At 38.4% G+C, this 16,763-nt stretch overlaps 1 protein-coding gene across 41 annotated transcripts in view; it reads right to left on the bottom strand.

Moving 5' to 3' along the window:
• Positions 1-6,426: 6,426 nt before the first annotated feature.
• NRCAM (neuronal cell adhesion molecule) overlaps positions 6,427-16,763 on the bottom strand; it is a 165,945-nt gene continuing 155,608 nt past the window's right edge. For 23 of the 41 annotated variants that reach the window (XM_074870322.1, XM_074870321.1, XM_074870332.1 and 20 more), the window contains 2 exons: positions 12,743-16,749; positions 8,586-8,795 (listed from right to left, as the gene is read on the bottom strand). In XM_074870322.1, the coding sequence (XP_074726423.1) occupies positions 14,907-16,749 (1,843 nt within the window). In that variant the 3' untranslated portion in view covers positions 8,586-8,795; positions 12,743-14,906. Of the gene's footprint in view, positions 8,796-9,362; positions 9,421-12,742; positions 16,750-16,763 lie in introns of all 41 variants that reach the window. The other 18 variants (XM_074870346.1, XM_074870348.1, XM_074870353.1 and 15 more) reach the window with 3 other exon arrangements.

Here is a 16,763-nt window from a genome sequence, read left to right as displayed (position 1 = left end):
CTCTGTAATGGTCCTGTCATATTATTTTTATTATTACAAATCTTTAGTGAACAACTGATGAGCAATAATCTCACCAAAATTAGCTACATAATTGTCATGGTTTCAGCTGGGATAGAGCTAATTTTTTCTTCTTAGTAGCTAGAATAGTGCTGTGTTTTGGATTCAGTATGGGATTTGGTATGAAAAGAATGCTGATAATACACTGATGTTTTCAGTTGTTGCTAAGAGATCAAGGACTTTCCCACTCCCCATGTCCTGCCCATGCGCAGGTACACAAGAAGCTGGGAGGGAGCAGAGCCAGGGCAACGGACCCAAATTGGCCAATGAAATATTTCCTATCATACAATATCATGCTCCGTATATAGAGGAAGGTTGGCCAGAAAGCTTGCTCTCACTCTTCTGGGATTGTGGTTTTGGGATTTTCCCTCCTCTGGGATCACTAGCCAGGAATGAGCTGGACATCCAATAGTGGGTGGTGAGCAATTGCATTGTACATTACTTGTTTGTATATTCTATTATTACAATTATCATTATTATTTTATTTCAATTATTAAATTGTTTTTATCCCAACCTATGAGACTCCTTACCTTTACCCCTCCAATTCTCTCCCTCATCTCCCGGAGCAAGGGGAGGGTGTGTGAGCAGCTGCGTGGTGTTTGGGTGCTGGCTGTGTTTAAACCATGACAATAATTAAAGTGTTTTGCTTTTTTAATATTTGTAGTAAAATGTTTTTCAGTTGCAGTCTGAAATACATCAGTTAGAAAAGAAAGATCGCGGTTCTGCCACATGGCTGTCTCCAGCATGTAAACTGGCTGTGGCTGTGATGTCTTGGCTAGAGGCTGCTGTCATTAGTGGAGAAGCTCTGACACTATTAGACAGTTATTCACTAAAAAAATACTCATTATGTGAACCTCTGCCTGAAGACCTGCCTAAAATGTCACGAGTAGAAGTCTCAGCTGGTGTAAATGAACACAGCTTCAATAGCTTTGGCAGGGTGGTGACTGCCTGCTCCATCTGAAACATCTGTCCTGGGTTCCAGTTTTCACCATCTCTGCTCTCACTACTTGCAAAAAAACCCAATTTGCCAAATTTTCTTCATTGTTAATCATTAATCTGCGGCTGCATTCCCATCTCTAACCTCAAACATCTTGTAGCTATGTATTTGGTATGATACTGATACATGGTGATTTTTCTACACTAGTGTTTTGAAAGCTTTTATTATTTTCTTAACACCTTAGGCTCTCATATTTTATTCTACTGCCTTGATCCATGCAACAAGTCTTCTGCTACAAAGCACATGTCTTCTTCTTTCACCCCTTGCTGCTACCTCAGGGATGATGTGATGCTGATCCCAAAGGGCAGAGCCTCTGTCCTCCTCACATGGATGGACCCTGACGTGCTGAGATGGTCCCCGCAGGCAGAGTCCTTCTGAAGATGATGCTGTCTGACAATGCGAATCAATTCGTGTTTTTTCATCTCATTTCAGACCAACGGGGCTTCTGGTGGTGTGATACTGAAAATGTGCTGTGTGTTGCCTGTCCTGATCCAAAGGGTTAATAGTGGTCACCATCCTGGACACACTTTAAAAGGAGCAACTTAAAGAGCCTCAGAGCAGGGAGACTGGCAGAGCAGGCACAGCGCTGAGCTTTGCTTCTGCTGCTGTGACACCCACCCTGCCTGGGCGCAATCTGCTGCGTGAAAGCTATTCCCATCTTCAGGCACCAAGACCTTAAGCCTTTCTTCTTTGACACAGAGATTAAGGGCAATCCTGACAAATTCAAAACCAGATAAAGTATGGGACTTCAGCGAGATGAACTACTGGCCTACAAATTACCCGGCACAGGCTGGACTCATGGGCTTCTCTCGGGAACCCGTCCCCTCCGGTTTGGCAGGTTCAGTGGTGAGCAGCATTATCTCCCTTTTCTGAACCTATTCTGGGCGGTGGAGGCTTTACGTGAATCACAAAAGCTGAGCTAAGTGGCTACGAACCAACCAGGTCAAAACCATTTTTTTAACTGTTATTATTGTATGTATAGCTGCCAAGCACAGGTCTGGGAACTGACAACCTGGCAAGGCATTCAGCTGGTTTCTGATTCTAGCTCCAAAAAGCGGTTTCAGTGTGCCTCTGGGACAAGGCAGGCTGCTGAATGTCAGACCCAGCATCCCTGTCCTATAGTTCTTACCAATTTACTTTTCTAACAGCAATTCTGCACAAAATATCCCTCTAATTTATGATCATGATAACAAATGGGCAAATTAGAATAAGGTCATTAATATTATTGCTTACACAAATAGCATTATTGCTTTTTAAAAAACAAGCAAATCATTATGAACTTCTGTCTTATTCTTATTAGCCACTATTTTATAGTGGCTTTTTATATATATACGTGCATTCACATGGGATGTGAACTTGGATGCACTGCTTTGGGTAGCAGTTGTCCCTAGGCTTCTGCTAACCAACAATTGACTTCCCTCTAGTGGTCAGTTCTTATTTTTCAACACTAATCATTAAAGACTGGGCTGCTGCTCCCGTTAAAACACATCAGTTTGTTTTAGAAAAATATATATGAGCTTCCCTTTTAATAAAGTTTATGGTCATTGCCTAATTTTAATAGTACAGCAGAGGCTGTTTTCTTATTAAAGCACAAATTTGGAACCAAGCACCTGTTGAGAAAAAAGCCAGGAAGAAAAAAAATCAACTAAAAAGTCCTTGCTGGCTAATTGTCTCACTAATTGTTCAAGTCATATAATTACACCTAAAAACTGTGTCTTGTGGACCACTACAAAAATAAAGCTGTAGTATTCACTTGTAGGCAGTGTAACCAGTGCTTCTTCACGTAGTGTTTGGGTTTAGACATCAGGTGGCCTAGCAAAGGACACTTTTCCTTTCCTTACTGGAAATCAAACTATTCCAGTCCATGACACCATTTTTTTGACATTTATCTGCCTCTGACTTGGCTAGAAACTGTTTCAATTAGCTGCCTTTCCGCCCCCCCCTCAATTTTTTTCCTGAAGGAGCTCTTCAAAAACATTGATTTTGGTATTCAAGGTTTGGTGTCCTCATCATGTGGGTTCTTCATTTACCAGTTTGTATGGCTTCCTTGTATCTTCCTTACCTCAACAGCTTGGAAAACGCCCACTTTCCTCAAATTACTAGAACACCACCAGTCAAATTCCCAAGCAAAGGGAAAAGGGTTTCTTCAGCTGTCCTTGCCCTATACTTCCAGAAAGCAATTGCTTCCCAGAAGATAGTTTTAGCATGCTTCAAAAAGTAAGGAAATTAAAACAACTGCTTCATGTATTTCTTCATCCATCATCCAGGGTAGTATTTCCCCTACCCCAAACCTACAAACTTACTGGCAATTTTCAGTTAAATTTGACAGAAGTTTCTAAGATTAGCAAGTCCTTCTAAGTCTCTTGAAACAATAGCTGGATGAATAGAAAAAACCCCAAAACTTAAATGCTCTGGAAGGAGAATGACATACTATTAATCTATTATATGCTGTTTGTCAACAACAGATAGTATGGTCTACACCTTGTGGGCTGTGCTGCTCCAGACTAGCAAGGGCTCCTGCTGCCTCTTCCATGTTGGCAGAGTAGCCTTCACCTGCTTTTCTCCTTTTCCCATTCAGGCCAGCTCTCTTAGTGGCTGTTTCTCAAATCTTTACAAGAAACCTCAAATATTATACCTTTGTTCTTTCGTTTTCTCTGTCCCAACATTATCATTTTCACTTCTTTGACTTCTTACAGTCCCAGACAGGCTAACTTTTGATGCCAGCATGCCCATAAGGCCTCCCTTACTACAGCACATATATTGCAGACCATCTACTTGGAATATATTCTGAATACTGCCATTTAGAAAACTTAATTTGTCCCCTTAGTCCTATGAAGTCTTGAAGCCCTCTAGACCTTTGCAAACATAAGGCAGAGCAATGTATGGAGTGGGCTGCTACCCTCTTGTCAGGTAAGACGCTGGGTTTCAAGATCAAAGCATTGCTCTTTGGAGGCCTTTGGACTGGGAAACAGGGCAGCACCCTCTGGAAGATACGTATCAAGTATAGTTTATTATCAGAGGTAAATGTCATTCATTCCTTAATGCAGCACAAGACCTAGCAATTTTTAAGAAGTTAGGCACCAGAACTAGACTGTCTAAACTTTCCCTGATTGAAGACTCAGGTCTGAAACCCTGGGCATGCATATTTGTCCAACATGGCAGGCTGGGCACCAGGTATTTTTTCTCCTCTTCACTTATATCCAAAACGTAATAGAAAGCCAGGCAGAATTAAATCCAAATTACAATAGCGGCTTTAGATTTTTAACATGATGCCATGGGTGTTCTTCAGCTGACAGGAAAACCACACTATCTTCTTTATTTTACCTGAGCACCTCAGGGTAAGGGATAAGAGGTCGAAAGGCTGTTGGGTCCCAGTGACAGGAACTGTCTCCTGCCCTGCCTCACTCTCCAACTTGTAACATATGCAAACCCATTACTCACAAGCTGGCTTCAATTTTGTCCTCCAGGTCTTCCCCAAGGGACAAAGACAGTGCTGCCAAATTCACAGCTGGGCAAACTTCTCCAACACCAAATGAGGGATCCATCTCTCAGATATTAAACATGATCTGAATTTTTTATCGGCTCATCTACATGTGAGCACAGTAATGAACTTTGTGTATGTTTTTGTTGCCAAGTCACAAGATCACAAGGATCGTAATTTTTCTCCTTGCTTACAGTCATGATGGATCGCATCTACTGTCCGTCAAAGTCCTGTTGACATGTATTTATCTTGACAGTTTGGTATAAAGTTTCCACTCCATGTGTACAAAGAGCAGCAAGAGATCCCTTCAGAGATTAAAAAATGATGGCCAGTTGGATTTATTTGCATCCCAGGGAGCATCATTTGGGGGTAGATTCCTACAAGTAGCACATTCAGTTATTTTCATCTTCCCATGATACCAGTCGCTGCTTCTGCCAGCTCTCTGAAATGTTCTTTCCAAGCGTAGTAGGAGGGAGAAGACTGTGGGTGTGCGTGTGTGTGTGTGTGACAGAAACACAACAAAGGACAATTACTTTTCAGAAATTATTGAAAACTCATCCTCTTCCTGCTTTTCTCCCTAATTCTTCTTTCAGAGAAGAAAACACTTCCATACCGTAGATAATATTTCTTTATATATTATTTCTATAGGTTCTGTCTTAAAATGGGCCAGACAGCATATGAAGACAATTTGATCTTTTGCCACTTTGCCTCCGCTATGTGGAGCCACAAGGAAACTGTATTTTCCTAGGAACAATGTGAGAATAGAAGATTACAAGAAAAATTACCATTGGGGTATCCTCTTCAATTCCCTCTGGATTTATACAATCACTTCAATGAGAATAAAACCAAAAGCAAAGGTATATCACTAAAAGGAAAATGTAGCAACTATATGTATTAGTACACTTTGGGAAACATGCACAAAGAACGTACGTGCGTCTCCAAAAATGGTTATTGTATGAAGTCCTTTGTCCCAACAAAGCCTAGGGAACTCAGACCCCTCTCTTCAGGATCTGTTCTTTAAGTAAAACAGAAACAGCTGTATTTCATATCTCCCAGTCAATGCACATTGCTGGAAAAATCAACAGATACCTGTACAGAAAATCAGGCAGCCCAGTATCTGAAGGTGGCAGAACTGAGACTATGCAGATGACAGAGGCTGGAATAGCCAGGGTAATTACACATAGGAGGGCTGACAAAATGGTTTCTTGACTCAGTGATAAAATCCCTCTTTCAGCATCATGGCCAAACATCAGCTTTCTGATCTATCTCCCGAAGCACCTGCACCTCTTGGAATCCATGGCCTTCCTGCAGTCTTCTCTGCAGATCAGTTGCCTTCCTGTCCAGTCTGTTTCCATTCATACACAAAATAGACAAGATATGAAAAGAGCATTGCAATGGATTTTGTGTTCTGTGAAAGATGTTATTTAACATTTCCTCACTTCATGTACTGTTTAAAAACAGACACCCAGAATTCTGTATGTCAGACAATTCCTTTAGGACACAAAATCCTGATTTGGGATCCTATCTGAGGGCTCTTAATTTCTAATAAACATTCTTATTTTTTCTTATTCACTTTTGCAGGTATGGAAGATGACTGGTTTGGGTTTTTTTCTTTGCACAAATATGACTAAATAAAGCATCCATGGAAGTAAAATGTAAACAGCAGGAGATTTCAATGGGAAATGATCAGACAAATTCACTTTTTTTTCCAAACGGTAGCATGTAAAGATATGCAACTATCCATAAATAATTTGGCTGCAGTACAAAAAGTCCTATAACATCATGGGAACAACTTCTGCCAGAGTCGTTTCAGGCTTTTTTCCACTCTGAATTCTCAATTTCATGGTGAATCAGATGTGATTTTTACTGCTAGTGTAAACAGAACAAACAGTGAAATTTTAAAACCACATTTATTTTTAATACAAAATCTGTTGCACTATTACAGAAGTGAGCCTGTATGTTTACCCCCACATGCACAGATAATTCAGCATCTACAATTAAATAAGAGTAAAATTATATTTCTTTTTTACCAAAACCATTGGCAAATCTTACTAAAAATGTTCTCTTTGTGCTTTGTAATCAATGTCCGTAGAATTAATTTCTTATTTCGGTTCCCATTAAGAAAACTGATCAATGGAAAGCTCAAAGGTGTGAAAGAAGCTTATTACAGCTAGCTTACATTTGTGATCGCTTCAGTTGTGCTTTACCTATAATATATACATGAAAGCTGCAAGGTGTACTATGGTCTAATGTAATGCACTGGCAAAAGCTCCAAATGGTTCAGTTAGGAATCTGCAGTAAATAAGCAGAACAGTTCACTATTTCATTTTCACAGCAAAAAAAATATATATTTAAGTAGATGCTTTAAAATACCATGCACACCATTGGCTATAGTACTTCTTACACAGTACAACATAAACTGTCTTGTTTTATTTGTCTGTAACACCTAGAAGCATATAGCATCTACGCTTTAAGTGTATTTACAAATTCAACAAAATATCTACATATAAAAAGCTTACTTAAAATTAAACTTGATGCAAGTTATGAAAAACCAATTTATTGGCAAATGAAACTGAGCATTCCTTCAACCATAGGTTGTTATAAAAATTTATATTTGGAGGTAAACATTTGATTGATATAGTATGCGAGAAAATAATTTTGTAACCAATAATGGTAATCCTTTACCACTAAACCATATTAGCACTTGTCAGATTGAATTCTGTGGTCCTGAGCGCTAACCCCCACACTGCTTCAGGGTGTTGATAATTACAAAGCTGCCACACTGATCAGGCCAGGACACAGAGGGAAATGCACTCTCGCTGGTGTAGTCAGCCAGTTTGGTTTTTTTAACAGTTTATGTTACAAGAGCTTATACCTTGCTGTGTTAGTAAGTAATTTAATTCTGGTTGTGTTTTGGTTTCTTTTTTTTTTTTTTCTAAATCTTCTAAGGCCATGAAAACATGTTGTGCTGTAACTGTCTAGAAAGCATTTATTTTATTTTTAAGGGAAAAAAAATCATACTCTTTGTGTAATTTAAAATATTTAAAACCTTCAATTCTTAGCACAACAGTTTCATAACACTTTTTTTTTTTTTTTCTTCACATTTTTACTTTATTTGGCAATGATAGTAGTCCGCTAATCACAGTTTACTGCACCAACTGATTTAGTAGTACAGTGCATTATGGAATGCATATTGTATAAAGGCACTGAATGTATTTTGCCCTGTGTTTTCTGGAATATTTTCTCTCATTTTAAAGTTTTTCTTTCAGTGACTGTACAAATTCCAAAATGCATTGCAATGCGTATCTTTCATGCCCTAAAATCAATCCAATGTGTTTTGATGTAAAAATAGAACACTGTACTGCTGTAATACTTGATAGATTAAAAAGGCTATAAAGTAATAGGAGCAAAGAGCAGATAATAGGGTCTCATTAAGCATCAGCAAATGCAAGTGTCATACTTAAATCATTTAGCAATTATATACTGTACATACTGTTCCTAACTGTCTTGCAAAAAGACATATGATAGCTAGACATTAAGTCACCAATTTCACAACAATGTCCACAAAGACATTGAAGTTCTATGTAATACTACTATAACACTCTGACAATGAAAACAGAATTCATACCCAGGGATTCAGCTGAGGACTGCATTACAAATTGTCTAACCATGTTTTTATAGTGTACACGAGATTATCTGTGAATTGTGTAGCATTTTTTTCCATGCATTATACTGTATTTTCAACAGGAAACAAAATTATAAGTCGATGTTATTGTGTCAGTTCCTTCTAAAAAATAGTAAAAATACCCAAGTTTTGAACAAAATTTGAATTTCGTATTTTGATTCATACTAACATACCACTTAATGTGTCATTATGTTGTGTAATTGTATTGACCTGCATATTCTCATAGCATAAACATCTTGTGGTGAGGAGCTCCATTACCAGCATGTTCATAGTATGAGAAGGAGGATGTACAAGTGCTTTAAACAAACTGAAGATACAAGGGGATCAAGTTCTCTGGTTACACAAATGAATTCATGGCATTTACAGGAGAAGGAGCCTCAGAGCTTTCATTTCCTTCGGCAGGTTCTTTCTCTTTTTTACCGCTATATTGTCCAATAAAGGAGCCATCCTCATTGAACTGACCATTTACACCTTCTCCATAGTCAACTAAACTATCATCACTGTCTTCTTTTTTCACAGTTCTGTCTGAAGGTGTCCGGCTTCCTTTTTTTAGAGGTTTATGGTCCTCTGCATCACTGGAGACACAAACAAACAAACAAAAGGAATTAACTGATGTATTATATATTAAGACAAAATCAGCCACGCATGCAGAGTTTATAAAAAGCATGTGTGCAGCCCTATAATCCTTTAGTAAACCCACATCACATTGTAGAGACAAATCAATATGATGCAGTTGACATGAATTCATGGTGTAGGAATGGTTTAAACAGAGAATGTCTTCAGTGGAGGGAAGGGGGTTTGTGGATTCTTTTTTTTTTCTCCCGTCGTGCATGACTTTTCAATGATAAAACCTGTGCCCTTGTCTTGGAAGCAATTTAGATGCAACTGCAAGCATTAAAAAGTGGGTTGTAAAGTTATAAAAAAAAGAATTTATTTGTTCTCCAAAGTAACAAGCTTATGATGTGCTGTGAAGTTAGTCTGTTAAACTTCTTAATTTCTTTGACTCCTTGAACATGAATGAAGAATGAATTTGGTTAAATGAAATATACTGATTTTCTTTACTAGTATAAAGAAAATAGGTGTGCTGCATTTCAAATCATTTGTTACATAATGCAGGCCAGACTTGCAATTTTCAACCTTACCTTTCAAGAGACCTACATATTCCATTAAAAGGGTGCAGAAGAAACAAATGAAAATAGCCTAAGAAGAAAAGCAAAGTCCATATCCTGATAGTGATCAGTATTTTATCAATAATAATTTGCTCTTAAAATTGCTAAACATTTACTGTATACAAGTAAAGCAACAATTTAGCTCACAGTAGCTACAGTTGAGCAGTTAAGGGCATGCTTAGTTTTTTTCATTACTTATCAGATCAACCTCCTTATCCTAATCTATAACTGACAACATGTTCTGACAATGCTGATGATAATTTGAAGCACAACAGAAAAAGGAAAGAAAAGAAAGGCAGGGAGGAGAGATCCCTGTAGCAAAGTACTGTGGTCTTTCCCTTATCAGTAGAAAAGCTGCAGCACCATCAGCATCCCCAAATAATTTTGCAGCTGTGGTAAGCTTGTATTTCATGAAACAGATGTAGCTGGGCTCTTTTCAGAATCCTTTACACTGCACTTCAGTTTCAAGATGAAGATTACGGCAGCAGCTCTAAAGCATTTCCAATTAAAAACCACTATTGCCAGCTGTACTTTTGGGTGCAATTATTTACCTTGTCTTAAACAGAACATGTGACTTTATTTGCATATAGGGTACAAAAGAGTAAGTGATTTTTGTTATTTAAAGACTCCCAGCTTATGGAAAATATAAAGAAACATGTATAGAATATCAAGGAAATAAAAATATATTTACAATATCCACAATATTAGGCTGAATATATATTCAGAAATTATTTTAACTGTGTAATTCCTAAAAACAAATACCTCAGTTGTTCCAATCATTATATTTTCTATTTATTTTATAATGAATATCTTTGAACACCCAGAGAAACCATCTATATACAGCACATACAAGGTCACACAGATGATATTGTTAGCTACAAATGCCCTGTTGAGAAACATTTCACTATTGCTAGAAAACCATTACACCAATTTTCCATCAAGCTGCTTCTCCTCATCACCTTTTTTGGAAGACTCCAAGTTATCCCATTCTAAAAGAAGTAGACCTCTAATATGCATCTACTTACAGAAAAAGCATACTCTATGCATAAACAAGAAAGAAGTGGTAAGAATATCTATCTTATTAATATGTAAGAAAACCTTCATGTTTAAAACACACAAAGGCAAAAACTCTAAACTTGACTGTATCAGTCTTGACTTTGTTTCTAGTTATTGGCGTGTACATGGCATGAAGACAAATATTGTATCATCGATCTGTGCTCACTGATATTGCAAACATACAGGCTAGTAATATTTAAAAGAACGCTACTCCAAAATGTCAAGCATTCAGCAGCAAAGTGCAAATGTTTATAACTCTGCAAACACAATCAGATTACAGAGACATTACTGAAGAGAGTTCATTCTGGAAGACTCTATATTTAAAAGGTTGAATATAGAATTGAGTTTTTTAAAATCACATGCAGTTCAGTTTCTCCACTGCCCTCATCAGAGGCCATTAGAGTCATTGTAACAGGTTATACAAACCAAATGAAGACCAGACCCTCACTTTGAAGTAGTACCAGGTCTGACTCCCAAAGAAGAATGACCTGTAGTGCTTCACATTTTCTGGGTAACAGCATTTAGTAAAGAACATTGCACATATGGTTTGCTGTTTAATTTTAGATGAGTAGCTTCATAATTGCTTACACCATAATATGCAGGAATAAAAACAAATTAAAATTGCATTTGTAACACATTCCAACTGGTCAAGAAATTCTGTGCGAATATTCTGAGGTGTGACCCTATCCAGTGTAATTCACTAGGCTGGAATATACACCAAATGAATAATACACCATCACTTTACTGAAAACATCCACATTTTTGTGCTTAATCCAATATAAAACTCGATTTTCATTTATAACTTAGGTAAATCTGTGTATGGGAACTCCTGCTCTTAGGGTCTTCATGTTTGCATTTTTGAAAACTAAGTTTATTTATAAGCCAAACTGAAGAAATACACAGTTGGTTGCATTGTGTCTGTGATTTTTCTATATTTTAGTAAGGATGCAGATTCTACTGTCTGTGTAATTAAAAACAAATAAACAAAACTGCAGATTTACCCAGAAGTGTACCTGAACAGCTGGTGTTAGAGCACAGTTATAGCAGATGCAAAATTCAAACCTGAATCTGGGTATTCCCTCCCTTTTTGTACTATCCAAGTCCAGAAAGAAGTTCTGCCAAGACTCTGACAGTGGAAAAAGATGTGGCGTTATCCAGGCTGTTTTTCACTACTTGTTCAGTAAAGGAAAAGGAAATACATGCCATGGTACCATTTATGCTTTATCAAACTGGATCATGACTCTTGTATTAGATTAATACAATGTTTTGGGTGGAAGGGAAAGAAACTGAGGAATAAAAAGCAAAACAACAAAAAGGAGAGAGGAAAAAATGTGAAGACATCAATGTGTTGGACGGCACTTTTGTAACCCTGGGGGTGCAAAGCAGAGAAGGGACTCTGGTGCTCTGGGGAAATGAATGTATATTCTGTTTGCTGCCAAGAAGCAAAGTGCAAAAGTCGCTGAATTGCATTATGAATATGGATGCCCAAAGAGCTATAGCTTACTTTAGGCTGTAGAATACATAATACTATATTGCAAAAACATGTTAAAAGCCATAAATTCTGATATAGTATCTGCAAGATTTGCTGATCTTGCTTACAGTTGTTTGCAAAACTATTCCAAAATGCAACTGGGATAGGTCGTAATTTATTTTAGTTTTTGTTTGTGATTTTGCTTGCTGTCTTTTATACTAACCTATTGTAATATCTTAAAATGAAAAATAAAGTACAAATTGGGTTGACTAAAATTACAGTGGGAAACTGAAGAAGTTTTTGAAATGTGCCATGTATGCAGTGCATACGATTAATAGTAAGACGATAAGTACTGTGAGGGAACAAAACAAGAAGTAAGAACAGGTATGAATTTTATATCAGATCAGACAGCCATGAAAGTTAAGTCTAGGGATATTTTACTATTAGTTGTCTTACAAATAAGTTCCCCACTACTAGTTTTTTAGGGATGAAAGTTGCTCAGTGAAGACTGATATGTACCAGTCATTTTGATAAGTACTGAAATGTACCACACACATTTCTTGCCCTTCTAGAAAGAACAGTGAATATTAAAGCATACTCTAAAAGCATGATTTAAATATTTTTCATAAACAATTGCTAATATATGAACACGTTTCTTTTTCTTCTTAGTTTAATGAAACACATAGCAAACTTGCAGCTAATAATTAAGAGATATGAAGAAGTACGGAAGTGACATTAACATGTGTAAGTGCAAAGTACAAACTTTTTTTTAAAAAAAAAGTACTTCCATTTCACAAGGTCATCAGTTATTGAAAGAAATATGTACCTTGAAATCTCCTTTCTTCTTTCAACTTTTCAATTTTTCTTCCTTAGATATGGGTACATGCAGCAACCAGTCAGAATGGGGAAGACAGTTTTACGATGCCTCTGCAGTCCAGCAGGCAACTAGTTCCCACTAAACTTTGCCACATTCATGGACATGCAAAAAGACTCAATATATGGTTAGCAATATACCACTTTTCCTTATAACACAACCATCGGATGAAAGGCAACATAAAACAAACAAAATGGGTAAAGCATTCTGGGCTATTGGACGCAGAAAGAAGACGCAGAAGATGAAAACTGCTGGCAGTAAATTCCTTTTTCGGGGCCCTCAGGTCAACAGCCCAGAAATACTTAAGTATAAGCAGTCACGTAAAGCCACAGAAGTACCTTACACTATGGTTTCCCTGCACGTTGCAGAAGAACCTTTGCCCCAATGCCTAACAGGTTTCTGCTCACACTCCTAAACTGATAGCACTGTGCAGATGAAAAATGCTTTCCCTATACACTTATGCACCTGTATCAATCCAGACTTGAAAACATTTTACTATTTCTTATCTAGCTAAGACATAAGCACATGTATATTAGTTTCCTGAGACATTTTTCTTTAGCATCTCTGTAGTATTCAATCTTCAATCCTGGCAGAAGCTGGAAAAACTGGTAAATTAAGCTCCGGCTTTAAATGGCAATGGATTGAAAAAACTGTTGTTAGTCAAAGAGCCTGACTCACTCCTTGTGAAAATTTTAAAGAAAAATCTGCTTGAGAGAAATTCAATCAAACTTTCCACCTTTGCTATTTTCAGTGGAAAATTACACAAAGGGAAAACAAAGCACTGATTTAAAAAGTAGTGACACTGATGTTGAAGAATTAAAACAAGAATCATCAAAGAAAGCACGAGTGCGTAAATGAGGACACAATAAGACCACTGCCAAATCCAGCTCAACTATTCAGGCAATCCATGGACATCATCTCTTGTGCTAGAAGGGACCAAGCTTAGAATTTGTGCTGAGGCACAAATCATTGCTAGGTCTCCCTGGAAACACACCTAAGCTGCAATAAAACTTGAGTAACTACAAGAGAAAAAAATACTATTGTAGTTACAAACTATATCCTCATTGTTAATCAACCCGGAACAAGAAGGAAGAGTAATATATTATCTAGCAATCTCAGAACTCTCCACCAACCATTTCCTGAAAGTCTCTCATAGCATGTTCAAGAATTTCAAGGAAAAATATTGTGTGTATGAAAATGTTGAAGAAAAGAGGCAAAATAATTCAACAAAATGTGCAAACATCCTGCACTACCACACTAGCAGTCCTACCACTGTAGTTGCCTTGTCCTGTTTGATTTTAAGAACATTTTGCAGACAGCAATGAGACGCTAGACTTCCATACTTCCTGTGAAGTTAACTAAGAAATGCGTGCTTGCAGTCTCTCCCTGCCCATGAATCCACAGGGCTGTAGATGTCGTAACTTCTTAATTTCTCTTGATTTAGGGCCCAGGATGGAAATTTAGGCTGAGTTATACACCTACACTGACCTGAACAGGCTCTCTAGATAGTCTTTAATTTTAATTTAAATAAACATACATCTGTGGAACTTCTTGTATTTCTTGCAGTTTCTTGGTGTAAGTATTGACTGTCCAAAATTTACTGTCTCAGTCTTCCACAACTCAGGAAACCACTGGGATTGTAGTGCAATCAGTGTGCTACTGAGGCACTGTTTTCCCTTATTATATAGAAGTGCAGGCATGCCTCCAGTCACAGGAACATAGTGTACCTGGTCATTCTGTGGTTCCTGAAACACCTGCATTTCCTAAAGCATTATTTCCTTCATTATACGGATATGGCAGGAAAATCCGATGTTGGCTGCTTCTGCGGAAAGCATGGTCTTAGATGAAGTTGAAGAGTGCAAAACTTCAAACAAGTCCAAGCCATCTCAAGAATACTTCGAAGCCTAGAAATTGAATGTGACAAAAACCTCCCCTAAAATTGAAAGCCATGATTTCTCTAGAATATCTTAATTAGTCATTAGGATTTCAGTAATTTACCAATTTAAATCTTATTTTGAAACAACTAATTTTCTAAGTATTGGGCTTACTTGTCCAGAAATTTCCAAGTCTTTCACTCTTCCCAGTTCCTGAGAAAGGAGGAAGCAAGTCTATGTTCTTAGAAAGTTCCTCTTGAAGGTCTGGTGTCTCTCTGAAAGTGAGATGTCCTTTCATACTTGGCATGAAATGATTGTGAGACCTTATACTTTCCCCTCCCTCCTTTAAACTTCGGAGGAGAACGAAAGGAACTCAGACACTTGTGAGGATAAGAAAATGAAGAGCTTCCAATGGAGCTCTTTTTTTTCAGCTGACGCAAGGAGTGTTTGTGTTCTGAGAAATCCTTCATGATCTGGACCAAGGATTCACCAAATAGCTTGCCACCTCTGTATGGTAAAGACAGCAGTTTATATTTTAGATCTAGCGATGAGGTCCAAGGACGTAGCCATATAGTTCTCCAGGCTACAGTGAGGCATGCCATATTTTTAATGGTGAGTCTAAGAGAATCCTCAGCTGCATCACGGATAAAATTAGCTGCAATTTTACATAGCCTGCGTTTCCTCTGCATGGCACCAGGCGGGACCCATTTCTTTTTGAATCTGGCTCGTTTTTCCTCTAACCATATTAGTAATGCTCTAGAAGCATAAGTGCAGTAGATAGACACTCCAAGCTGGGCTGCAACTAGCTTGAAAGATCTTTTAATTGCTTCCTCAACCTTTCTATCAGTAGGATCTTTAGGGAGAGCATCCATATTAGCAGGCACTGATAGTACAGAATCCTGAGTAACCAATGCTCTGTCTACTTGAGGCAAGGTCCCCCACAAAGCAGCTTTATCCACTGGAAAAGGATAGAGCTTACGTAGGACTGCTGGGGCTTCATGCTTTGCCTCAGGATTACTCCAAATCCTGCAGACAAGATCTTCCACTGCTGAATGGATAGGAAGTGCATTATCTACCTTGCCTTCTCCAGAGGGAATAGGCAGTTCTTCTGAAGCACATTCAGATTTGAAAGATTTTAGCATTAACACTCTCTTTATGTGCTTGAACAGATAATTCTGATTCTCCATGTCAAACTTACGCAGAGGATTTGGTCCTTCTCGGTCTTCTGTAGGGTATTCAGATGACACACCCCCATCTTCAGTGGATGACTCAACCTCCAAGGCCTTGTCAGCCTCAGATTTCTTCTTCCCAGAAGCTGTATGATCTTTTAAACTGTCCATATGGTCAGACTCGAAAGTTTGGGAACTGCTCCCAGTTGCTTCTACGGGAACCACTGGAACTTCTGTAATTGGTACCCTGGGATGCTTTACTGAATGGGACCTAGCCTGTGCCACAGAAGTTATACTTTGTCTGGCTGCTGTCAAAGCATCCTTTAAAACAGTAGCTAGCTCAGGCAAAATTACAGATTTCATTAATGAATTCTTTTCAGATTCGGAGAAGTGAGTAGTAGTAGAAGGTCTTACCTTCCTGTGGTAGGAGCTCTGAGCGTCTTCTGAATCTGAGCTGTAGTCTGGGGTCTGGCTGAACCAGTGTTGGAGAGAAGAATGCTGCCTTGCCAGTGAGCCACGAATTGAGTTGCAGCTGAGGGGTTGCTGGAAAGGGGATGGCTGTCCTGCCTGAGAATCTGAGCCCTCCTCCGACCCCATTATCTGTTGCTCAGAAGCATGATGTCTAGAGCCATGCCTGTACTTCCATTCGTCTGACCCCTTTTCCTCTTGGCAGAGGGAAGCAGAGACAGAACTAACCCTTGTGAGCTCTGAAGACTGCCTAGCTCTCCTCCTGGTGTAGGAGGTCTCTGATCTGGTGCTGGAGTATTGATCCCCTGACCTTCTGAAGAAGTTGGATCTGTCAGATCTCTCAGACTTTGTTTTTGTAAAGACAGGGTCTGCTTCAGGAGAATTGGCACAGCTACCTTTTCTTTTCTTTTCCTTGTCCAGTTTCTTTCCTGTCCAAGCAGACATGGACCTGAAGTGATGAAA

This window comes from Strix uralensis, chromosome 5 (assembly GCF_047716275.1).
Source record: "Strix uralensis isolate ZFMK-TIS-50842 chromosome 5, bStrUra1, whole genome shotgun sequence".
NCBI classification, from domain to species: domain Eukaryota; kingdom Metazoa; phylum Chordata; class Aves; order Strigiformes; family Strigidae; genus Strix; species Strix uralensis.
The sequence above is the reverse complement of the archived record's forward strand: the minus strand, read 5'-3'. Positions and strand labels throughout refer to the sequence as shown.